This window comes from Scyliorhinus canicula, chromosome 2 (assembly GCF_902713615.1).
Source record: "Scyliorhinus canicula chromosome 2, sScyCan1.1, whole genome shotgun sequence".
NCBI lineage: Eukaryota > Metazoa > Chordata > Chondrichthyes > Carcharhiniformes > Scyliorhinidae > Scyliorhinus > Scyliorhinus canicula.
In genome coordinates, this window is record NC_052147.1 from 97760297 (window position 1) to 97785572 (window position 25276).

Genomic DNA, 25276 nt, shown 5'->3' on the forward strand with positions numbered 1-25276 from the left:
CTAATCTTCCCTCTTGAAAGAACATCAAAGATCTTGAACAGAATTCCAAAGAGGATTGCAATTACCCCTGGTACCAGTCACTAATTAGCCCTCAATTAACATCTCATAAAGCAAATTATCCGCCCATTTCTATTCGTGGGGAGCTGACTTACTGTGAGAAAATTGGCTGCTGCATTTTGGAAATTATAACAGTTAACACCTCAAAAGCACCTCATTGTCTGTTGCGATATCCCGATATCACAAAAGGGGTTTTATAAATGCAAGTACAATTGGCAATGGACCCCCACGATATTTTGACTTGGAATTGAATGCCACCATTGAGCCACAGCTGACATCCCCCCCCCCCCCCCCCCCCCCCCCCCCACTCCATGGTTTATTGCCTTGGCCTCAGCTCGTGTATTTTGTCCAATTCTGGTCATACTTTAGGGGGATGTCAAAGACGCAAGAAGGCAGAGAAGCGATTTACCAGGGTGGTTCTATGGAAGGCCATTAACCTGAAACATTCTCTTTCTCCACAGAAACTTCCCGACCTGCCGAGTTTTTCCAGCATTTCCTCCTTACATTAACTCTCGTCGTGCCAGATACAAGGGACTTGAGTTACAGTGTGTGGAGAGGTGAGAGAAGATGGGGTTAATCTCCGTCCAGTAGAGATGGTTAAGGGGTGTGTTGATTGTCATGGTCAAAATCATGGGGGGTTTTGGTCAGGTTTCTCATGGGAAGGGCACTCCAGAGGGCAGGGATTTAAGATAATTGGCAAAAGAACGAGAGTGGAAGATGAGGGTTTTTTTTGTTGTTGTTAACACTGTACATAGGAAGATAGGATTTAAGAGCAGAAGCAGGCAATTCAGCCCTTCGAGCCTGCTCCATCATTCAAGTCACATCATGGCTGATCTCTTCTTGGTCTCAAATCCACCTCCCTGCCTGTTCCCCATATCCCTTTAACCCGTTTTTTAAGTTCAGAAATATATCTATCTCTGTAATCTGGAAAGCACTGCCTGAAAAGGTGATGTGAAAACAGGGTCGGTGGTAACATTGAGGAGGGAAATGAACAGATCATTGAAATGAAGATATTGGCAGGGGAAAGAGCAGGAATAACTGGTTCAAAGATCCAGCAGGTGGCACGAGGGGCCGAGTGACCTCCTTCTGGGCAGTGAGTGTGTGATTTGAAGAGAGTGATGATTAGCAAGAGAGTGCATGCACATTGAGTGTGTGTGTTTGTGTATTGCCCTGTTGTTGGGCCTGATGTAATTTCCGTTGTTTGGTGGTAGGGGGCTGGCTGTGTAACCTGATCGCTTGCACGTCAAAGCCTGCGGGAAACAGGGGGATGTGGAAGCCGTGTGGCCGGGTAAAGGCAGCAGTCTGCACTTTGGAGCCAGAGGAGTCAGGAGACACAAGAGGGGAGGAAGTTCACTCACTCCCAGGCGCGATGGCGTTGGGACCTCACTGACCACAGGGGGAGTGAAGAAGGGAAAAGGCTGTTGACCCAAACAGAAGGTAATTTGCAGCCAGAGATTCTCTCTCTCTCTCCCTGTTGTATCTGTCCTGCTCCAGCCCTGCCTACCTGCCACACAAGTTCAGAAAGCTGCATTTTAAACCTTTCAATGACTTTCCCTCTTTCTCCTTCCTTTACCAGCCCCCAGATCAGCTGTGTTTTGGGTTTGAAAGCCCAGCTTGTGTGTGTGTGGAAACACAGCGGTTGTTCAATCCCTGCTTGCCCCAGATTCTGCTCAACTGTGGCGGGACGGTGAGATTCCGAGTTGATCAAGTGGATTCACTTCGGATCCAGTAGGCTTCGCGGCGAAGATTTGAGTTTTTTTTTCTCGCGAAGGACACGTCCACCTGCCAGAGAGAGAGAGAGAGAGAGAAAATAAAGGGCAAAAAAGTTAGATTTTTAAAAAAATGTCAAGAAGCCGCCAAGAGATTGATTTGCCGAAAGTGTATGAGCGTCAGTAACCGGTCAATATCAGAAAGAGGGATTTCCCTCAGTGTGTGGGGGGGATTTGGATTTTGCACTTTGAGCTTTGCAAACAGTGTCATGAGTTTGAAAGGAGTTTGCAATGTGATCGCTGCTCAACCATCGCTCTGAGAATTCCCACTTCCAGCCGTCCCGCGGCTGCATCAAGAGCCGTGGGAAAAATGCTTCCACTCAATGAAGCGATCAGATGAAAGGGAGCGTGTCCACCTCCTCCCCTTACAGCGACAGCCCCTACAACTGACAAACCCAACTCTCTCACCCCGGCTCCCATTACCAATCCTGCCCCCTGCCCCAAACCTCCTCTGGCCCTCATCTCCCCTCCCCCAAGCCCTGCACCTCACTCTCCCCTCCTCCAGCCCTGACCCCCCCCCCCCCCCCCCCGACCCCCAACCCTCATTTCCCCCCCTGATCCCCAGACTAGCACCCCCTTTGGCCCTTACCCCCTTTTCTTGACACCCCCTGACCCTTACCCCTCTGCCCATGAACCCCTCTGCTGCTTAGCCCTCTCTGCCCCTGAGCCCCTCTGTGCCCCCAAGTCCCTCTGTGCCCCCCGAGCCCCTCCCTGCCCCCCCGAGTCCCTCTCTGCCCCCTGAATCCCTCTGCCGCCCGAGTCCCTCTGTTCTCCCCGAGTCCCTCTCTGCCCCCGAGTCCTTCTGTGCCCCCCGAGTCCTTCTGTGCCCCCCGAGTCCCTCTGTTCCCCCCCCGAGTCCCTCTCTGCCCCCCGAGTCCCTCTCTGCCCCCCGAGTCCCTCTCTGCCCCCAGAGTCCCTCTGTGCCCCCCCGAGTCCCTCTGTGCCCCCCCGAGTCCCTCTGTGCTCTCCGAGTCCCTCAGTGCCCCCCGTGTCCCTCTGCACTGCCCATGTCCCTCTGTGCCCCCAAGTCCCTCTGTGCCCCCCGTGTCCCTCTGTGCCACCCGTGTCCCTCTCTGCCCCCGAGCCTCTCCCTGCTCCCCCGAGTCCCTCTGTGCCCCCAGAGTCCCTCTGCCGCCCGAGTCCCTCTGTGCCCCCCCCCGAGTCCCTCTGTGCCCCCCCGAGTCCCTCTGTACCCCCCTGAGTCCCTCTGTGCCTCCCGAGCCCCTCTGTGCCCCCCGAGTCCCTCTGTGCCCCCCGAGTCCCTCTGTACCCCCCTGAGTCCCTCTGTGCCTCCTGAGCCCCTCTGTGCCCCCTCAAGTCCCTCTGTGCCCCCCGAGTCCCTCTGTACCCCCAGAGTCCTTCTGTGCCCCCGAGCCCCTCTGTGCCCCCCCGAGTCCCTCTGTGCCCCCCGAGCCCCTCTCTGCCCCCCCGAGTCCCTCTCTGCCCCCGAGTCCCTGTGTGCCACCCGTGCCCCTCTGTGCCCCCCGAGTCCCTCTGTGCCCCCCGAGTCCCTCTGTACCCCCCTGAGTCCCTTTGTGCCTCCTGAGCCCCTCTGTGCCCCCTCAAGTCCCTCTGTGCCCCCCGAGTCCCTCTGTACCCCCCAGAGTCCCTCTGTGCCTCCGAGCCCCTCTGTGCCCCCCCCCGAGTCCCTCTGTGCCCCCCCGAGTCCCTCTGTGCCCCCCGAGCCCCTCTCTGCCCCCCCGAGTCCCTATCTGCCCCCGAGTCCCTGTGTGCCACCCGTGTCCCTCTGTGTCCCCGAGCCCCTCTCTGCCCCCCCCCCGAGTCCCTCTCTGCCCCCGAGTCCCTGTGTGCCACCCGTGTCCCTCTGTGCCCCCCAAGTCCTTCTGTGCCCCCCCGAGTCCCTCTCTGACCCCCGAGTCCCTCTCTGCCCCCGAGTCCCTCTGTGCTGCCCGTGTCCCTCTGCGTCCCCGAGCCCCTCTGTGCCCCCCTGAGTCCCTCTGTGCCTCCCGAGCCCCTCTGTGCCCCCCCGAGCCCCTCTGTGCTGCCCGTGTCCCTCTGTGCCCCCCCGAGTCCCTCTGTGCCCCCCGAGTCCCTCTGTGCCCCCCGAGTCCCTCTGTGCCCCCCGAGTCCCTCTGTGCCACCCCGAGTCCCTCTGTGCCCCCCCGAGTCCCTCTCTGCCCCGAGTCCCTCTCTGCCCCCTGAGTCCGTCTCTGCCCCCCCCAAGTCCCTCTCTGCCTTCCACCCCTCTCTGCCCTCCACCCCTCTCTGCCTTTTACCCCCTTTGCCCTCCCACACATAACACCATGCCCCCTCGACTCTCTGACCCTCCACCATTCTCTGCCTGTGCACCACTGCCCCATCCCATACTCTAACAACATTTGTACCCTTCTAAGTTGAGTTGTGCATCTCTAGGCCTCTGTCACGTTTTATGTGGACAGGTCTTTCCCGACATATAACTGATTTCAATTTACATTTCACCAGTGCCTCTGACCTCTGCTCTGCTTTTCTTTAAAGCAAGGTTATCTTATCTAAGCTATTTAACATTGTATATGGTACACCCTGGTGGTTCATCTCTCTTTATCCTCCACCGCATGCAGTTAACTCTTTCCAGTCCAGATTCTGACTAGCACAAATTTAACTACTTCAGGTTTGCCAAGTCACTTTCAATGTGCACTGCTGGTAAATTCTTAAAATAAGTGTCAACTGGGGGATAGTGCTGCTGATCCTCTCTGTCCCCATGTCCCCAGTTGACAAATGTCCCATTGTAACTTGGCACCCGGAACTATACAAATACTTCCAAGTTTGTCCTGATGTATAACCCCAGAGTCACATTCTCAATATGGTACTAAGCAAAGAGAGCCTATGAAATACCACTGAAGAGTATTACGATGCGATTATAAGGCAGGTAAGCTATTTCTTGGCCAATGGAATCCATTGCCTGCAAGAGGTGATCATTGCTGCAGTAACAAACAGACCAATGAAAGAAATGACGATGGACAGTCCAAAACACAGCCCCAGATTCAGCTCCTTGCTTTCAAACCTAAATTGGGCCTACAGCAGTGGTAGGCAACCTGCAGTCCAGGCCCACAAGCAGCCCATCTGGGTTTTAAGTGTGGCCCAGGCGACATTTTATTGACCGTTGCCCACACGCAGGGTTGCCACATTCCACTGGGTGTCCACCTGTGAAGTTTTTTCCCCACCGGTATAACTGAAGTGCTTTGCACGTAAAGCAAGGGCAAGTGAAGTGAGACGTGTGCTGATTGCTCACAACATTGACCATGAATGCCATGCGCTCCCTCTGCGTCCAATCAAGCGTAAATATTTATTTTATTTTTACCACTTCAAGTTCATAGAAATCATAGAATCCCTACACTGCAGAAGAGGCCATTTCGCCCATCGAGTCCACACTGAACCTCTGAAAGAGCACCCAAACTTGGCCCACTTCCCCGCTCTATCCCTGTAACCTGCACATCCTTGGACACTAAGGGCAATTTATCATGACCAAGCCACCTAACCTGCACATCTTTGGATTGTGGGAGGAAACCGGAGCACCCGGAGGAAACCCACGCACACACTGGGAGGAAGTGCAAACTCCACACAGTCACCCAAGGGTGGAATTGAGACCAGGTGCTGTGAGGCAGCACTGCTAACCCTTGTTGATTACAGTTCTATTAATATTTGAATTATTAAGCATTTTCAATAACTCTTCATGAAATATTCAGTGTATTAAATGTATTGAATCGCATTCATAGGATCACGATTATTGAACAAGCCTGACTACAATCTTGCGGCCCACTGAGATGAAGGAGGGCCACTCAGAACAGTGGTTGGCACACTCCAGGGTCCCAGGTTCGATTCCCAGCTTGGGTCACTGTCTATGCGGAGTCTGCACATTCTCCCCATGTCTGCATGGGTTTCCTCTGGGCACTCCGGTTTCCTCCCACAAGTCCTGAAAGACGTGCTTGTGAGGTGAATTGGAAATTCTGAATTCTCCCTCAGTGTACCTGAACAGGCACCGTAGTGTGGCGACTAGGGTATTTTCAAAGTAACTTCATTGCATTGTTAATGTAAGTGTACTTGAGACACTAATAAAGACTATTATTATTATCTTATTATTAATCAGCCCACTCACTGGCCTAGGTTGCCCAACACTGGTCTACGGGTCAATTTTCTAAAATCATTCCAGGAAAGCAAAGACTCCCAGCATCCCCCCCACTCCCCCGAACCAAATTATCATCAATTTAATTTGGGACAACCAATTAATAAATGTATAATTGACCCATGCTATGATCCATCCCACGTTGAAATCAGGGCTATGGTTAAAATTAAAATTGATATGAAAGTGGTGCTGTTTGATGAGAGTTGTGCTGCAAAACCGTGGGACAATGGCTTTGCAAACATAACATGGTGTCGTTCAACTCACTGCCAACAAAACACAACACATGCCTTTGAGCCAACATGTCAATCTTCCTTCAACCTTCCTGGTTTCGAACAACAACACCTTGCATTTATACCCTAACGTGATGTTTTGGGGAGATGTTTGCGTCGTGTTAATGTCCCTGGACTAGTAATCCAGCGGTCCAGGCTAATACTCTGGAAACACAAGTTTGAATCCCACCATGGAATGGAATGCTATCCTTTATTATGAGAGGAAGTGAATATAAAAGTTTGGATGTTCTGCTTCAGTTATGTAGGGCATTGGTGAGACCGCATCTTGCATATTGTGTGCCGGTTTGGTCTCTTTATTGGAGACGGTTCAGAGGAGGTTTACTAGACCTGGAATGAGTGGGCTGTCTTATGATGAAAGTTTGGACAGACAGGGTCCGTCTCCACTGGAGTTTAGGAGGGTGAGGGTGACTTGATTGAAATATATAAGATTCTGAATGATCTTGGCTAGGTGGACATTGAAAGGATGCTTCCTCTTGTCGGTGAGTCCAGAACTAAGGGGCACTGTTTTAAAATGAGGGATTGCCCTTGTAGGACAAAGATGGGGAGAAATTTATTTAATTTATTTATCTGAGGATTGAGCGACTTTGGAACTCACTGCCTCAGAAGGGGGGGGGGGGGGGGGGGGGGGGGGGGTAATTGACTGGGTTTTACCTTCCTGGCTCCCCAGTGTCTCATTTGGAGGGTACCCCAATGATGCGCTGGGGAATCCCTCTTGAAAGTTCCCATGTGAGGGTTTATCTATGTATTGTTCAGAAGGGCTAACTTCCCCTAGTCTGACATGACACTGGACACCTCTGGAGCCCCAGAGCTGTTTTGCTGCCCTTGTCTCATCCGGCCTGAGTGAGGAAGGTCAGGTGAGACGGGGGACATTGGAATTCCAATGAAGATAAGTCGGTACGGAGTCTCACTCTGAGGAGGTTACATTAATTTTCAGGTGGAGATAGAAAGACTCTTGTTGAACAAGGGAATCAAAGGTTAACAGAGATGGATGGAAAGGTGGAGCTCAAAACACGAACTGATCAGCCATGATCTTATTGAGTGGTGGAGTAGCCTCGAGGGGCCGAATGGCCTACTTTTGAAATGAAATGAAAATGAAATGAAAATCGCTTATTGTCACAAGTAGGCTTCAATGAAGTTACTGTGCAAAGCCCCTAGTCGCCACATTCCGGCGCCTGTCCGGGGAGGCTGTTCGTCTGGTCATAAGACAGCTGTGGCATTTAAATTCAATTAATTAATACATTTCAATTGATTCATTTTTTAAAAACCTGGAATTAAAAGCTTGTCACAGTAATGGTGAAACTACCACTGATTGTCCTAAAAATTCCATCAGGTTCACTGATGTCCTTAAGGGAAGGAAATCTGCCATCCTTACCTGGTCTGGCCTACATGTGACTCCAGACCCACAGCAACGTGGAAGAGCATGAGAGTTCTCACTGCTGTCTGGGCAAATATTTAATCCTTAACTACCATCACTGAAAGAGATTATCTGATCATTATCATCTTGCTCTTTGTGGGATCTTACTGTGCTACACTTCACAGAATCCCTACAGTGCAGAAGGAGGCCATTTTGCCCATCAAGTCTACACTGATCCTCCAAAAGAGCACCCTACCTAGGCCCAATACTCCGCCCTATGCCTGTAAACCCACCTAACCTTTAGACACTAAGGGGCAATTTAGCATGGCCAATCCACTTAACCAGCACATCTTTGTCATGTGGGAGGAAACTGGACTACCCGGAGGAAACCCACACGGACAGGGGGAGAATGTGCAAACTCCACACAGTTACCTAAGGTTAGAATCGAACCTGGGACCCTTGCGCTGTGAGGCAGCAGTGCTAACCCTTGAACCACCTTGCCACTTAGGTGAAGTACCTAGTTGGTGAGCTGGACCCTTTACCCTCAGCAACCTCAGCTTGTGGGGAGCAGAACTGGATCATCACTGTCCGTGTAACAAGCTCCCCTGAACTCGAAGATATCTTTGCTACTCCCTGTCAAAGATATTGACCCCAAAGTTCACTCGCAAAGGGATGAAGCACGGTTTGGTTGGAGATTAAAACATCACATGGTGCTGCCTTGTGTGCGTTTTTACTTCACTCTGAAACTGGTCAAAGGTCGCAGAGTTGAAATATATCGTTGCAAGCTCTTTTCCATCTGTTCCTTGTCGGAAACAGCAGCAGAGAGAGCAAAGTGCCTTGAAGTCAGTGCCACGTCCCAGTCTGGTTGAGTCTGCAAATTCTTGTCTTGATTGTAAAAGTTTTCTCCAGTAGCTGAAGAGTTGTGTCGTCAGGATGATCTCTCTCACTCTCACTGTGCAGTTTATGATAGATTGATCTGTCATTGATACTCTGCTCTTCAGTCGGGAGAACTCCTCTGCTCTCAGAAATCATCGACTCCCTACAGTGCCGAAGGAAGCCATTTGGCCCATTGAGTCTGCACCGATCCTTATCCTATCATATCATATAATTTACAGTGCAGAAGGAGGCTACCTGGTCCATCGAGTCTGCACCGGCCCTTGGAAAGAGCACCCCACTTAAGACCACGCATCCCTAACCCCGTAACCCAGTATCCCCACCTAACCTTATTGGATACTAAGGGCAATTTATCATGGCCAAACCACCTCACCTGCACATATTTGGACTGTGGGAAGAAACCAGAGCACCCGGAGGAAACCCACACAAACATGGGGAGAATGTGCAAACTCCACACAGACAGTGACCCAAGTGGGAATCGAACCTGGGACCCTGGGGCTGTGAAGCAACTGTGCTAACCACTGCCAACGTGCCACCCCTAAGTGGTCACCACTTTTTCTAAGTGGTGGCCGTCCACCTGAGGATGACAAACGGGGCCTGGGTTTAATGTCTCATCCAAATAACAGCTCCTCTGACAGTACAGCACTCCGTCAGCATCACGCTGGGAATGCCAGCATGGATTACGCGGTCAACTCTCTGCCCTGGAACCTGGACACATAATCTTCCGACGCAAATGAGAATGTGACCAACCGAGGCACCTACTCATTAATATTAATGAGACAGTTACTGGAAGGAAGGCTGCGATGTGTGAATGGCTGATGTCCAGTGTTGGATTGACAGTGTGTGGAAGGGTGGGGTGGGAAGCGGTATGGGGGGGGGGGGGGGGGGGGGGGGGGTAGATCCACGGTGTCAAACGCAGGTCAGTGATTGCAATCTAACTTGAGTCAAAAGGTCAGAAATGTGAACTCCTGAGATTTCAGGACGTATCTGGGGTGACAACCACGCTGCAGTACTGAGGGAGTGCCACACTGAGGCGTTGGGCCGGATTTTACCCCCCAGCACCCCCCCCCCCCCCCCCCCCCCCCCCCCCCCCCCCCACCCTCCCTCCACACCAAAGCATGTTTCGTGGGACAGCGAGGTGACTTGCCATTGGCTGGCGGCAGGATCTTCCAGCCCTGCCGATGGCAGTGAGTTTTTCTGTCCACTGCCAGGGAACCACTTAAAATGTATCTAGTAAATTGGAATGGAACAGACAAAGTATTAACTATCCTGTCATTTTCCTCCACTCTTTAACCCCCAGCTGTGTGCTCCTCGGCAGTAAGAGGGGGCACGCCGTTCAGTGCTGGTGTGATTCCCTGTCCACACCGCTGTCAATGGGATTTTCCATTGGAGATGCTCCATGCCGCTGGGAAACCCACGGGCGGGGAGTGCTGCCAGCGGGACCGCTGCCAGCAAATGACCAGAAATCCCGGTCTGTGTGTCTTTTTCATTTCTTCCCCCTTTCATTCTTCCTGTGCGCATGCATCTCCTACCCCTCCCTCGTTCTGTGCCTCTTCATCGTCTCTGTACAGACCTCCACCGTCCTCTATCTTTATCCCAATTTGCCACTCTCTCTCTGATTGTGTGTCTCTCTCTGTCTCTGCAGCATCAACAATTGCATTTATATAACACCTTTTAATGCAGCAAAAGTCACAAGTGTTTCACAGGAGCAAAATTGACACTGAGATTCTTAATGAGACATAGAACATAGAACAGTACAGCACAGAACAGGCCCTTCGGCCCTCGATGTTGTGCCGAGCAATGATCACCCTACTCAAACCCACGTATCCACCCTATACCCGTAACCCAACAACTCCCCCCCTTAACCTTACTATTAGGACACTACGGGCAATTTATCATGGCCAATCCACCTAACCCGCACATCTTTGGACTGTGGGAGGAAACCGGAACACCCGGAGGAAACCCACGCACACACGGGGAGGACGTGCAGACTCTGCACAGACAGTGACCCAGCCCGGAATTGAACCTGGGACCCTGGAGCTGTGAAGCATTTATGCTAACCACCATGCTACCGTGCCACCTATTTGGGGCAGGTGACCAAATTCTTGGTCAAAGATGTAGCTTTAAGGAACACCTTACAGATGGAGAGAGAGAAAGAAGCAGTGAGGTTTGGAGTCAGATAGGACACCTAAGATATGAATGACCTGGCTCAGTGTCAGACAATGGCGGAGGATGGAGTCACCGTTTAAGGACTGGGGTTTGTGATGCTGACCCCAGACAATGGATCCGCTGTTCCCAATATTTGGGATATTGGGAGAAAGTTTCTGCTCATCCAGTACTGGCTGCCAGATGGGCAGGGTGACAAATGGGAGGCAGAGCTGGGGTTGAGAGAGGTGGTGATGAGGTAGATATCAGTGTCCTCAACTTAAACATGGAACTTAGAATTTTGTTTATGCTCGATGCTGCCGAGGACATGTGTTCTCTCTCTCTCTCTTTCTCTATCTGTCCATCTATCTTCCTCTGTCTCTATCTCTGTTCTAGCTTCCCCCCCCCTCTCTTACCCAGCCCCCGACCAATCTTACAGGCGAGTACTATCCTTTGATTTTGCCTGACAGTCCCTATCTCCTGGCTGGTGAAAGGGCAAAGAAAAAAGTTGCCTCTCCTACTTCACCTCCAATGACCATCAAGGCCAATATATTACGCCAAGGTGGTAAACAGCAGTGTCTTGCTGCTAAATGGCCCAATTACCGAAGAGGATTGGATCTTCCTCAAAGTGGCAGAGTGTATCTAACGCAGGGGTGGGCAAACTTTTCCGTGCAAGGGCCGCATTCAGAAATTCACAATTCACAAAGGGCCGCATAGTATATTAAGTAAAATAATTACTTCACCCGGTTATGATTGTGGGCGCCTCATATAGAACATAGAACAGTACAGCACAGAACAGGCCCTTCGGCCCTCGACGTTGTGCCAAGCAATGAGCACCCTACTCAAGTCAACGTATCCACCCTATACCAGTAAGTAACCCAACAGCCCCCCCACCCATTAACCTTTAAAAAAAAATTAAAAAAAAAAAAAAAAAAAAATTTTTTTAAAAAAAAAATTTTTTTTTTTTTTTTTTAATGACTTGGTGGGCCGCAGAAATACCTTTGGCGGGCCGCATGCGGCCCGCGGGCCGTAGTTTGCCCACCCCTGATCTAACGGGAACATTACAAATACTGAAAAGCTGAAATGGAAACAGAAAATGCACAATGAGTGAAAAAACGATTGATTCACGTGAATCCTATGTTACAACAGGGGTTTGTAGAATCTGAGGATCTATTCCGGCACATACATTGGCCAAAAACAACGACTTGCATTATGTAGCACCTTTAAGGTAAAAAAACCATCCCAACATGCTTCACAAGAGTGTTATCAGAAAACAATTGACATTGCGCCACATGGGGAGATATTATGACAGGTAGGTTTTGAGAGAAAGAGAGAAAGAGGAAGATGGAGAGAATTAGGGAGGAAATTCCAGTGCTTAGGGCCCAGGAAGCAGTAGGCTTGGCTGCCAATGGTGCAGCAAATCAAATCGGAGCATTTAGCCAGCGAAGATTGGAGGGATGAAAAGTTTGAAGAGGGGTTATAGGGTTGCATGAGAATTCCGAGATAGGGAGGGTTGAGGACATGGAGGGCTTTGGAAACAAGGATGTGAATTTTAAAACAAAGTCTTTGTTTGACCAGGAGCCATTTAGGTCAGTAACTTCAGGGTCCCATAGAATCCCTACAGTGCAGAAGAAGGCCATCCGGCTCATCGCTTCTGTACCAACCCTCTGAAAGAGCACATGCCGCCCTTTCCCTGTAACACCGCGCATTGATCATGGTAAATCCCCTAACCTGTATATCTTTGGACAGTGGGAGGAAACCGGAGCACCCGGAGGAAACCCACGCAGACACGGGGAGAATGTGCGAACTCCACACAGTCACCCAAGGCTGGAATTGAGCCTGGATCCTTGGAGCTGTGAGGCAGCAGTGCTAACCATTGTGCCGTGATAGGAGAATGAGACATATTGCAAGTTAAGACATGTCAAAGATGATCATTTTAAATTTGACGCAATGATGGACGGGAGCCAGTACAGGTCAGCGAACACAGAGGTGATAGGTGAATTAGAGCAGCGAACTGTATGCTGTATATTTTGTGACATTGCCTCCTTGATTGACTGGGTTTAATGTTGGGAGGTGAAGCCGTTTCCTAGCATCACGACTGATCTGACCTTAGGGTGGCTGGTGGGAGTGGGAAATCACACTGAATTCCTGATAAAGGCTGTCCTGTTCTTTGGTATGGCCATTGTTACTTGAATAATGCTATGTGATATGATGGGACCTGGACAGCGAGAAATGAAAAGTTACAGCTTTCTATTCAGTCAAAACGCATGGGAGGGAGTTTGGATGGAAATGTGCAGCAGGCGTGGCTCTTTTCCAGAGCTTTGAAATGATTACTTTCAGTCATAGTTTCACACCATTCGCATGGTGAAAATGATTAGCACCGAGTACATTTGGAAATCCATGGAATGTTGGTCATTTTGTCCCTAGCGATGGGTCTCTCTTGACTCTTGAGCTCTCAACCTACAATTCTGGCACCGTGACAGCCTCGCAGCCACTGAGCAGATCTGTTCTCTTGCTCTCTTCCCCCCCCCCCCCCTTACCTTATCTCTGCTGGACTGTGTTTGATTACCGAACCTTGTCTTAATGTGTCTGTCATGCAGAAAGACACTCTGTCCATTGTGCGCCGATTATTCCAATTAACATATGGTCTGTGAGCATTGAGTAATGGGACAATGGCTGGAGATGGTTGGTTAAGTCAGGGCTTTGTGAATTTAGCCCCTATATGTGAAATGGACTCTTCTAATCTGTCTGTATGACAATAGCAGATACATCTGTCCAGTCTCCTACTAGATTTCCTCAGAGGATCCTTCAAGTGTGACCAACCCTGGAGATATGTTCACCCATTGCCACAGCATGAAAGGCCTCAGCTGTGCCCTTTACGCCAACTCGCCATTTTGATTTGGCCTGAATTTAAAACACTTTGCCCTTGTGTCACCCACTCTGTGGCCTCACTGTCCCTCTTTCTTTAACCTCCTCCAGGCCCCCAACATTTTGGAATATCTGTACTCCTCCAGCCTCAGACCCATCCCTCATTTTCATTGCTTCACTTTTGATAGCAGCACCGTTAGTTGTCCATTTCCTCAGATCTATAATTCCCTCCCTAAACATCTCTATCTCTCCCTCCTCCTGTAAAGGCTATCTCATGATCATCTGACCAAACGTCACTTTGCAGCGCTGATAACATTCCTGTGAAACATCTTGGGACTTTGAACCATATTCAAGGTGCTACACAAATACAACAGCCTGCATTTATATAGCACCTTCTAATGAGGAAAACATCCCAAGCCTCTTCACAGTGTCATTATCAAACAAAATCTGACATTGACAAAAAAGGAGACATTCGCAGGCGGTAACCAAAATCACCAAAATGGATCGAGAGATGGAGAAGGTTCTGGAGAGAATTCCAGATGCTTGGGTCCGATGTTTTGGGCATGCTGGGTCTACGTGGACTGCGTTTGATGCAGTGTAGAGAGAGACAGGCTTCCAACACTTGAAGAAATGCAACACGATTTTATTGAACATCTGACTATAATACATGCTTAACTGTGGGTTGACACTATGCTGACTTGACTGGAGACCTGAGGCTCGCCTGACCAGACTAACTGACTACCACATGGTGTTTGTACTAGCTGCTGCTCACGAGCTCTGACTGTCTCAGAGGCTGGATCCCGAGAGAGCGGGAAAACTGGTGCCCTCTGGCTTTATAGTGGTTGTGTCCTGTCTGGTGACTGGCTGCTGTGTTCTGAGTGCTCACTGCCCATCCTGTGTGTCAATCACTGCCTGTCTGCACTCCATTATATACATGGATGTATATTATGACAGGGTCGAGACAGCTGAAGGCATGGCTGCCTATGGGAGTGTGGCTAAACATGTGGGACATATACGTGGCAGCCATTTTACGCAGATCAAGTATCCCCCCCCACCCCACAGGAGCAGTGCAAGTCTCTCCCCCCTCCCCCCCACCCCTGCCAGCAGCAGAGGAAGTTCCGCCCAGCAGCAGACCAAGTCCCCTCCAACAGCAATGTGATAATGACTAGCTAACCTGGAAGAGTGATCTTAGTTGAGGGTTAAGCATTGACCCAGACACTGGGGAGACCTCTTTGGCTCTTCTTCATGGTGTGCCAATGGACCTTTTATGTTTACCTAGCTGAGAGGGAAGACCTTTGTTTGATATTTCACCTGAATGGAAGCACATCGTCAGGACTAGTTGAAAGTATGAGATTGAAGTAATATTTAGAATGCTCAATATTCATACCCCATCTCCCCAGCTTAAACCTTCACTCCCTCCACCACCAGGGCACAGTGGCAGCAGATGGTACCATCTTACAAAATGCAGTGTAACAATTTGTCAAAGCTTCCTCAACAGTACCGTCCAAACATCGCAACATCCACCATCTAGAAGAGCAAGGGCAGCAGATGCACCACCTGCAACTCCCTCTCCAAGCAGCTCACCTCTTGGAACTCTATCACCATTCCTTCACTGTCACTGGGTCAAAATAGCTGGCTGTTCCTGCTACAGTTGGCTGGCACAGGCTGGATCCAAAAGAGACAGAACACATGGCTGTGCTCTCTTTTATCCCCCTGGGATTTCACGCTCTTTGGGGCGGTCCTTAACCTTGGACCCAATAGTTCGACAGGGCTCTGATCACTATCTTCGATTTCGGCCAATAAAGGGGTGGGTGCCTTGGTGGTTGGGCGGGTTCTTAGCGGTCACTGACCTTGGCAGTTGTGCTTCCTGAGTAAAGGGAGTGACGCCAATCAGTCAGTGGCTGTACCGGCTGCTTGATTGGAGTTCTATTGTCCTGGGAAAATGGGCCATTGAAACGCAAACGAGCGGGGGTTTCGATTTGGTCTGGTTACCTGTGTTTTAGATACACATAGGCTGTGTATCTGTCTGAGTCCTGGGTTGACCATAATTCCCATGGTCCTTTGCAGGTGGTCATCTTAGATGGCTACAGTTGAAGTGCAGAAACATATCGGATTCAAGCCTAATCTTTTCCCACATATTAATTTTCCAGTCAGATTGGATGTTATAGGATTGAGCAAAGGATTTAAATTAGCAAGACAGAAGAACCATACACAAGAAGTGAAAGAAGCCGAAATATAAACAAAACAGGAAGGGAGAGTATAGGACAGCCTAAACAAAGGAAGGGCATAAATGACCAAGGAATAGAGTGTAAAAAAGGGGGTTAAAAATAAAGTGGGAGGAACTTGTATTAAAAATAGGTTGAAGTGTAGAACATTGCACACAGTGTCTGTGATAAAATGGGGGGGGCAACTGGAAATGATAATCCGTGTGAGGGACCAGATATAGGAGGGATTACTGAGATGTGACTGTGTGGGTGGAAATAATAGATAATATGAGATCAACCACACTCATAAAGGTAACCTACAAACCAATCAGGGAAATTGATTAAAAAGAGAGCCACCATGAAGAGGTATTTTAGCTATCCTGATAGTAATTGGATAGAAGACACACGTAAAGGGGATAAGGGAATGGAGTTTCTACAACATGTACATTCCTTTCTCATTTAATTTGTAAGAAATCTAGCAAAAGAAGATTCACTGTAGGATGGGGAATGTACAAGGGCAGATAACAGTAGTACAAGTAGTTGGGAATCTAGGCAATAGTGACCATAATTTAATATGGTTTAGGATAATAATTGAAGAGGACATGATGAAAAGCAAGGCTATAGATTGGAAGAAGCTCATTTTTGAGCGCCTAAATCAGAAGTGGGAAAACAAATTGGACCAGCAATATTGGCAAACAATTATGTACAGCACCTATGGGAAAAATGTAAGTGTTTTGTTTTCTTTATTTATTCATGGGATGCAGACATAATTGGCAATTGCCTGGCCACTTGTGTGGCACGAATACAGTTTGGAATTATCAGCCGAAGCCTGAATGTTTCCCAGGTCTTCCTGCATGCAGGCGCACACAGCTGAGTTACCTGAGGAATTGCAAATGGGACATCAGAGTCCAAGAAAAGTAGCAAGCCAAAAACAACCAAAATACTAATGGTCCTACATAAAGACGCAAAGGAAAGATTGAGTAGGGAAAGAGACAGGTACTAATATGTGGACAGAAGAGAAGAGTACAGAAATTAGGAGGGAGGTTAAATGAAAAGAATGCAAGGAGAAACTATGGAATTAAAACAACATAAAACAAAATAATAAAATATTCTACAGGCACATAAATTGTTAAAAAGCTGTGATGAGAATGGGACCACGAACAGATGGACTCGTTAAAAATTATAGACACTTACTGTGAAATGATCGGATGCTCATATTTAAATCTTTTTTTTTACCGCTTCACCAATTTGCATGTCCTGCTTGGGCAGGGGCCATGCTAATCTTCTCTGTATCGTTCCAATCTTAGTATATGTGCTGCCGAAGCGAGCACCGCATATTTAAATCATAATTAAATATGCCGGGACTGTTTGATAGCGGATTTTCCCAGCTCCCGGTATTCTCTCTCCCCCCCCCCCCCCCCCCCCCCCCCCCCCCCACACACACACACACACACACACCGCCCCCCAAGCCGGCGCAGCTTGAAGCTGGGGGGAATCGCTACTGGCCTCCGGAGATCAGACGTGATGCCCATGTCGGGCGGGGGGGGGGGGGGGGGGGGGGATGGGGAGGCTCTGAGGACATTGTAGCCCCCAGGTGGTTGGTGATGTAGCAGGTCAGTGCTATGGCACTGCCCCTGGTACCCTGGCAGGGGAGGGGGCAGGGGGGCGGATGCTGGTACTGGCACTTTGGTCGGGTGGCCTGATGCTGGCAAGAAAGGGGAGTGGCCGAAAGGGAAACCCGTTGGAGGGCCCTGCTGCCAATGACCCTATGAAGGGGGGAGAGGGAGTTTGTTGCTGATGAGGATGGTGGAATGGGAGGCTGGGCACCGAAGCCCCGATGCCAGCGATGTTGGTGGTGGGGTGGGGGGGGTGTGCGTGTGGGGTGGGGGGGGGGGGGGGGGGGGGGAGCCTTTACTGTGCACTTGTTAAAGTTGACACCCCGATCTCTATGAAGCCAGGCTGCGGATACGGGGCCCTGCACTTCCGGTCGGGAGTCCGCGGATGCGCACCCGTGCAACATGGTGGACTCACACCGCGGACCATGATGAACAAAGTAAGTCTCCCCAAGATCGCGCGTGCCCACGGATCGGTGCCGCCCAATCGATTGCCTGGCCGTCTGTGAGGCCCACCCCCGTTGAAGGATCTACCCTTTACCTCCCCACCAGGGCGGCCGCAGACTGAGTCCACCGGCTGTTACCGACAGGCAAAACATGGTTAGAACCACGTCTTCGGGAACTCGGCCAGTTTTCCTGGACCGCGGGTGCCTCTGTGAATGGCCCTCTACCATCGCTGCGTAGACCGCGTGCCCGCTATTCGTGGCGATTCTCCAGGGACCGGAGAATCACGGGAGTGGCGTCGGACCGGATTTCGGTGTAAATGCCCATTCTCTGCCCCGGCAACGATCGCAATTTCGGCACGGAGACTCAGAGAATCCATCCCCATGTTCGTCAGTCCAACAAATTGTAAGGCATGAATAAACTTGCAGACTTGAGTTATGAATTTCAATGCTGCCAAGTGTCAGGTTTTACATTTTGGTGAGAAAAATAATTGAGTCACAGACTACATTGAAAATAAACTAAAAGAGGTAAGGGAACAAAGAGGTTTTGGATTACAAATAAATCACTAAAATATGGAAATCAGGTGATTAAGTCCATTTAACAAAACGCAAACCAAGCACAATGGTTTATTCTCGAGGAGTAGAACTGAAAGGTAGAGACATTATACTCGACTTGTATTGAACTTCGCTTAAATCACACTTTCTATGTGCACTTCTGAGAATCATAGTAGAAAAGGCTATAGAGGCAATGGAGAGGATACAAAAAGGATTTACAATGATGGTACAATATCTGTGACAATATACCGTCAGATACAAGATGAACAGGCTGGTTCCTGAAAAGAGTGAGTTGAGCGGGTGACTCAATAGAGATCTTCAAATATATGAAAGGCTTTGATAGAGTAGTCACAGAGGGTGCAATGTAACCAAAAGGAAAGAGTCCTTTCTGGGTGGGATTAGCTTGTAGTGCTGGGATCGACCCCGCTATCTAATGGCACTCTGTTTATTTTTAGCCCCCTGGTGGGAATGTCCCCCTCTCCTCCCCCTGTCCCCCATCCCTCCCTGTCCCCCCTCACCTGTCCCCCTCCCTCTTCCCTCCCCGCTTCCCTCCCCTACTGCTGCCCTCCTCTCTTCTCCCCCCCCCACCCCCCCTCCCCCCCCCCCCCCCCCCCCCCCCCCCCCTCCCCTCCAGGCTGAACTCAGCTACATTTCCTGCTTTCCTGCACTGAGGAGCTCCGGCGTGCAGAAAGAGATCGGGGCCCTATTTTTAAATGGGGGCCCCCATCTCGCGACCCCCACTCTCCCCCACCCCACGCACCTCCGATGCAACCTCTAGACATCCCCCAATGCCCCACCTATAATGGGGTCATCGATCTTGCCCGCACCCCACCTCAAGTGTGCAGGGTACCCCCGGATCTGATCCCGGTACGGGTAAAATGCCAGCCTGGCACCTTGGCAGTGCTCCTGAAGCCTGGCAGTGCCACCTGGGCATCCTGGCAGTGCCAGGCTGGCACTAGGTGGTGCTGCCAAAGTGCCATGGTGGCACCAGGGTGCCACCCTGCTTGGAGGCCGACCACACGGGGGCCTCCGATCGCCTTGGAAATCCCCCATGCATCGCACCGCCTGGTCGCCATTGTGGGGACTAGTACTGAACTGCACCTGACTGGGGACTCCTCAGCCAGGCCAATAGATACCAGGGGTGGAATTCTCCGACCCCCCGCAGGGTCGGAGAATCGCCCGGGGCCATCGTAAATCCCGCCCCTGCCATGGCCGGAATTCTCCGCCACCCGGGAATGGGCACGGCCGGGAATCGCGCTGCTCCGGTCGGCGGGCCCCCCGCGGCGATTTTCTGGCCCGTGATGGGCCGAAGTCCCGCCGATGTCAGGCCTCTCCCGCCGACGTTTAAACCATCTCTGGTGCCGGCGTGAGTGGGCCCCGGGGTTCTGGGGGGGGGGGGGGGGGGGGCGCGGGGCGATCTGACCCCGGGGGGTGACCCATGGTGGCCTGGCCCGCGATCAGGGCCCACTGATCGGTAGGCGGGCCTGTGCCGTGGGGGCATTCTTTTTCTTCCGCCGCCGCCATGGCCTCCACCATGGTGGAGGAGGAAGAGACCCCCTCCACCGTGCATGCGCCGGGGTGACGCCAGCCGCTGCTGACGCTCCGGCGCATGCGTGGAGTCATGCCGACCGGCGAAGGCCTTTTGGCCAGCCGCGGTGCCGGTCGGCGGGGCGCCAAAGTCCGTTCGCGTCGGTTGGCGGGGCTCCGACCACTCCGGCGAGGGCCTAGCCCCTAAAGGTGCGGAATTCTCCGCACCTTTTGGGGAGGCCCGACGCCGGAGTGGTTCTCGCCACTCCGGTACACCGGCCCCCCCCGTCCCGCTGGGTAGGGGAGAATCCCGGCCTAGGTGACTGTTAGGTCCAGCGTCAGTATGGTGAAGTGGTGAGACTGGATCCTGCTCACACAACATCTCGCGAGACCTGGTTAGATCTAGTGAGACATAATGGCTGTCGGGAATATCTGGGGAGACCTCACCCGAGGTCCACCGGCCGCCTCGCGCTCTGTTTCCGGGAGATCGAGGTCGGTAGATCGCGCCCAGATGGAATGTTTCCTCTTGCGAGGAAGAGCATAACTGAAGGCCATCGAAATCACCAAGAAATCTGACAGGGAATTCAAAAGAAACTTCTTTACCCAAAGAGTGTTGAGAATGTGGAACTCGTGATGACAGGGAGTGGTTGAGATAAAGGACATTGATGCATTTAAGAGGAAGTTGGATAAGCATTGTGGGGGAGACGGGAATAGGGGTTATACTGGTCGTTGGATGAAGAAAGACTGATTGGACCGAATTACCTGCTTTCTGCTGTGTATCCGATGTATTTTTGTGATTTTATAAACTCTTGATGATTGTCCTCAGGATGCTGAGGTAAGCTGTGGAACCTCGAACTGTCTATGTGGTTAAAATTTGTCAACGTACCGGGTATTGCTTGTTGCCCCTGGCTGGTGTACATGACCGAGTGGCACAGTACATGGTCTATTGTAGCCGCTGAGGCTCCCCAGGCACTCCTTTCCATTCTTGTTAGATGTCAGTCAGTGAATAGCGGCCCGGTTGCACAGTGGTTAGCACTGTTGCTTCACAGCACCAGGGACCCCAGTTCGATTCGCATCTTGGGTCACTGTCTGTGCGGAGTCAGCATATTCTTCCCCCGGACACGCCAGTTTCCTCCCATAAATCCTGAAAGACGTGCTTGTTAGGCAAAATGGATATTCTGAATTCTCCTTCGATAACTTCATTGCAGTGTTAATGTATGCCTACTTGTGACATGAATAAAGATTATCAATAAAGATTATTATGAATAGCATTCTCACCTCCGAATTGGAAGTTTATGGGGCTGATAGGGCAGCAAGGTGGCACAGTGGTTAGCATTGCTGCCTCACGGCACCGAGGAGCCGGGTTCGATCCCGGCCCCGGGTCACAGTCCATGTGGAGTTTGCACATTCTCCCTGTGTCTGCGTGGGTCTTACCCCCACAACCCAAAAAGATGTGCAATTGGCCACGCTAAATTGCCCCTTAATTGGAAAAAAATAATTGGATACTCCAATCCTCCCGCCGCGTGTTTCTTGGCGGCGCGCATTTCCTGGCGGCGGCATTTCGTTTCCTGCTGCTTGTCAGTGGGATTTCCCATTGAAGCCCCCGGGAAACCCACGGGCAGTGGTGCGCTGCCAGCGGGAAAAGAGAATCTCAACAGTTGTGGTTTCTTGTCCCACCTTGGTGACTTGAACATAAAGTCAGACTGGTGCTTCAGTGCAGCTGAGGGAGTGCCACAGGAAGGGGGCTGTCGTCATTCAGATTGAACTGAGGCCCTTTCTATCTTTCTTTTCTCTAGTAACAAGGAATAAACTCCAGTTGTCATTGTAATCTCCATTCAGGCGCTGGTTTTAACGGGTGCTTTGTTTGCAGGATTGAAGAACCTCGAGGACGTGCATCCCACCACTGGTGAGAGCTAGTTACCATGGAGACAGTGACAGAGAATGGCAGTGGTGGCTTCAGTTGGCAGAAGCGGTGCATGATGCTGGAGTCCCAGCTCTTCAAGTTTCGGCTGCAGGCGGGCAAGATTCGGGAGCTGTTAGCTGAAAAGGTGAGCAAGGAGGAACCAAAGAAACTCCCAACCAGAACGGTTTGGTTCACACAGTGCACTCTTCACTAGTTTTGAACCGCATTATTTTTTTTTAAGGATAATAAAGTCAGGTAAATGTGTGAATGCACCAACTTACTTGCTGCTTTGCTCCCCTCCTGCAATGATACAGCATGGAATGTGACTATTTGGCCCATCGTGCCTGCACTGGCTGTCTGCTAGAACTGTCCAAATAATCCCATTCTGCTACTTTTTCCCCACTGGCCTGTAAACCTCCCTTCACACAGTCATCCACTTCTCTTTTAGAAGTTAGGATTGAAGCTGCTTCCTTCATATTCTCAGGCACTGCATTCTAGAACACAGCAACTCTGCTGTATAATAAGACATTTCTTCGGTCACCTTTGGTTCCATTGCTAATCATCAGCCGCCTGTGTCCACTGGTTCTCCACCTTGATGCCAAAGAAAAGAGTTTCTTCTTATTTACTCTCCCAAACTATTCACGGTTCATGATAAGTCAACTGTGCAGGAAATCCTTTTCCCTGTTTATTTTCTCCCCACGTTCTACATCCTGGGGAACACTTCCCTCCTTTCCGAGAGGTTGGTCAGACTGTTGTTGCTGTGCCCAAGGAAGACCTTAGTGATAGGGATTGCATAAAAGTTGGATAGAATGTGACACCCCAGCCTTGGTCGGCTGCCCACTTCATGGAGTCAGGCAGCCGATTAAGGTAATTGTGGACCCACTTCACGATGATTTTGCACCATTTCTCCCGCCGTTGCAGCGGTCACTTGCTGTGCGCGGTGGCTGCCAGGTCATCCGAGACATTACAGGCCGGGTGACCATCAGAGATTGAGATTCCATGCCCCAATGATGGGGTCGCAGTGGTCAAAGGCTTCAACTCCAACCATCTGTAATCTTGGGAAGAGGTTTCCCCCCCCCCAGCCCAATGGCTGTACCAGAGTCAGACCTCTTTATCTGTTGATTTCTCTGCAAGAGCACCTTCGTTGTCTCTTTCCTGGCTCAGCAATACCCTCCTCTCCTGGTCTGGCATCACTGTGGAGTCTCTGATTGGGCCTCCCGTTTTCCTGGCTCCTTAAATGGCTGCCTCCAGGAAGATTGCAACCAACCACCACCACGGCCACATCCAGCCCGGAATTGAACCCAACACCGGGATTGAAACCCAACTGGGAAAATCCAGCCCGTGATCAATTGATCCAGAAGCCTCGAGTAAGAATCCAGAGAAGCGAGCAGATACTTGGCATTGGGAGAGGATGGGGATCCTACACTCACATTAGTGTTGCAAGCCTTCAGAAGATTTTATTGACAATACCATGATGTTGTATTACCAGAAAATTAAATGATGGGAACTGGTTTCATAAACTTACCTTGCATTCACTTGAGTGTGGAATATTAAGGGGTGGCCTCATCAAGGTTTTGAAAATACCAACAGAATTTGATTAAGTAAACCCAGAGAAATTGATCTCTTCCAGCGAGGAAACCCAGAAAGAGGCAACATAGAGTTGATTGAATTGTAGAGCCGGCTATTTTCAGTGTTGATCGAGGGGCTGTTACAATGTAAACAAGGGGCAGCATGTAGATGAGGACGAGGAAGGGACCTTCAAGGATTCATCTTTGAGAGATATCCAAGGTAACTAAGGTGAGAAAATATGTGCGCACTGGAGACACTCCAGTAACAATTGGATGTATAGAAGTATCCATTATCAGATGGATAATGGAGTTGAGGCATTTGAAGGGAGATGCTGTGGTTGCCTGCATTATAGGTTCCAGAGAGATGGAAGTAAAGAAACCCAGTTGGACCGTAGGAATGGCAGAGCAAGCTGATATTCCAATGAGGCCAGGCCAATTCAGTAGGTTATATTGAAGCCAATGGAACTGAGACATTTCTGTGGATCATATAGAATCCAATGGGACTGAACCGGTTTCCACAAGTTATATGAATCCAAATGTGACTGAGCTTGCTCCTGAAGATTATTTTGTACCCAGTTAAATGTGGTACATATGGAAACCACTTTTATAGAGCCCACAGGAGATTACCAAAGTCCTCTGGTTAAAATAGCAAGCGAGGAACCTATTGCCTCTTCACTTGGACCGGAGATTGGCAGGACCAGGGGCGGGGGTGAAGGGGGAAGGGGGTTGTTGGTAAGGGGTTAAATTGACCGCTTGCTCCACGGTTTCTGCGCTGTGAAACTGACTTGGGGATCAACAAACATTTTTATACAAATTTTCTGGCGGAATCAAATCTTCTTGAGTCATCAGGCAGGGCCTGGAGATTTAGTGGTAATATTCTAATAAGTGCGAGGGGTGTGGTGGGCGAAAGCAGGAAGACATGAAGGTGTGTACTGCAGGATCGGAGGGGCAGTCTCTTGCTGGGTGGTAGGGTTAGATTCTTCCAGAAAATAACTTTGATAATCTAGATTTGGGGCGGCACAGTGGCACAGTGGTTAGCACCTCTGCCTCATAGCGCCAGGGATTGGGTTCAATTCCAGCCTCGGGTGACTGTCGGTGTGGAGTTTGGACCTTCTCCATGTCTCTGCGTGGGCTTCCTCCGGGTGCTCTGGTTTCCTCCCACAGTCCAAAGATGTGCAGGTTAGGTGGATAGGCCATGATAAATCACCTCTTATTGTCCAGGGATGTGAAGATTAGGTGGTGTTATGGGTATAGGGTGGGGGAGTGGGCGTTGGTGTGTTCTTTCAGAGGGTCAGTGCAGACACGATGGACCGAATAGCCTCCTTTTGCTCTGTAAGGATTCTATGATTTTGACCAGCACCCCAACTTTCTCCATCCACAGTTGTACCCCAAGTCTGGTTGATGGTGCAGTTGTGAGTTTCGATGTCACAGTGGCTATTCACGTTACACTTTAACTATGTCTTGTTAAAATGGTGTCAGAGGTCAGACTGTAATATTTCTGTTCAAGTAGGTTAGCGTTTCATCCAAACCTGTGGCACCTGTTTTTCTTAATAGCTCTGAATAAGATGTACAGTATTCTGGAGACCAGTCAACCGTGCTTGTCAGGTGTCAGTCTTGTCTCAGTGGCTTCTCTCTGAGTCAGAAAGTCAGGGGTTCATGTCCCACTTTGGAGATATTTAATAAAATGTCATTCTCAGGATATGGGCATCTCTGGCAAGGCTTTTTATTGCCTACTGCTAGTTGCCTTCATAAAGAGAGGCTGGTTTGGCACAATGGGCCAAACAGCTGGCGTGTAATGCAGAACAAGGCCAGCTGAGCAGGATCAATTCCCGTACCGGCCTCCCTGAAGAGGTGCCGGAATGTGGCGACTAGGGGCTTTTCACAGTAACTTCATTGAAGCATACTTGTGATAATAAGCTATTATTATTATTATAAAGTGCTACAGTCTGTTGCTGAATGTGTTTCC

The 25276-nt window shown here is 50.3% G+C and overlaps 1 protein-coding gene and 1 non-coding gene across 3 annotated transcripts in view; one reads left to right on the forward strand and one right to left on the reverse strand.

Moving 5' to 3' along the window:
• Positions 1-1277: 1277 nt before the first annotated feature.
• Positions 1278-25276, forward strand: part of plekhh1 (pleckstrin homology domain containing, family H (with MyTH4 domain) member 1) — a 165543-nt gene continuing 141544 nt past the window's right edge. Inside the window, exons 1-2 of one of the 2 annotated variants that reach the window (XM_038783805.1) lie at positions 1278-1494; positions 21710-21887. In XM_038783805.1, coding sequence (XP_038639733.1) covers positions 21762-21887 — 126 coding nt within the window. In that variant the 5' untranslated portion in view covers positions 1278-1494; positions 21710-21761. The remainder of the gene's footprint in view (positions 1495-21709; positions 21888-25276) is intronic. The other variant, XM_038783811.1, reaches the window with a different exon arrangement.
• On the reverse strand, positions 16922-17032 carry LOC119962506. The gene has a single exon (XR_005459886.1). It is a non-coding gene; the product is annotated as a U6 spliceosomal RNA (small nuclear RNA).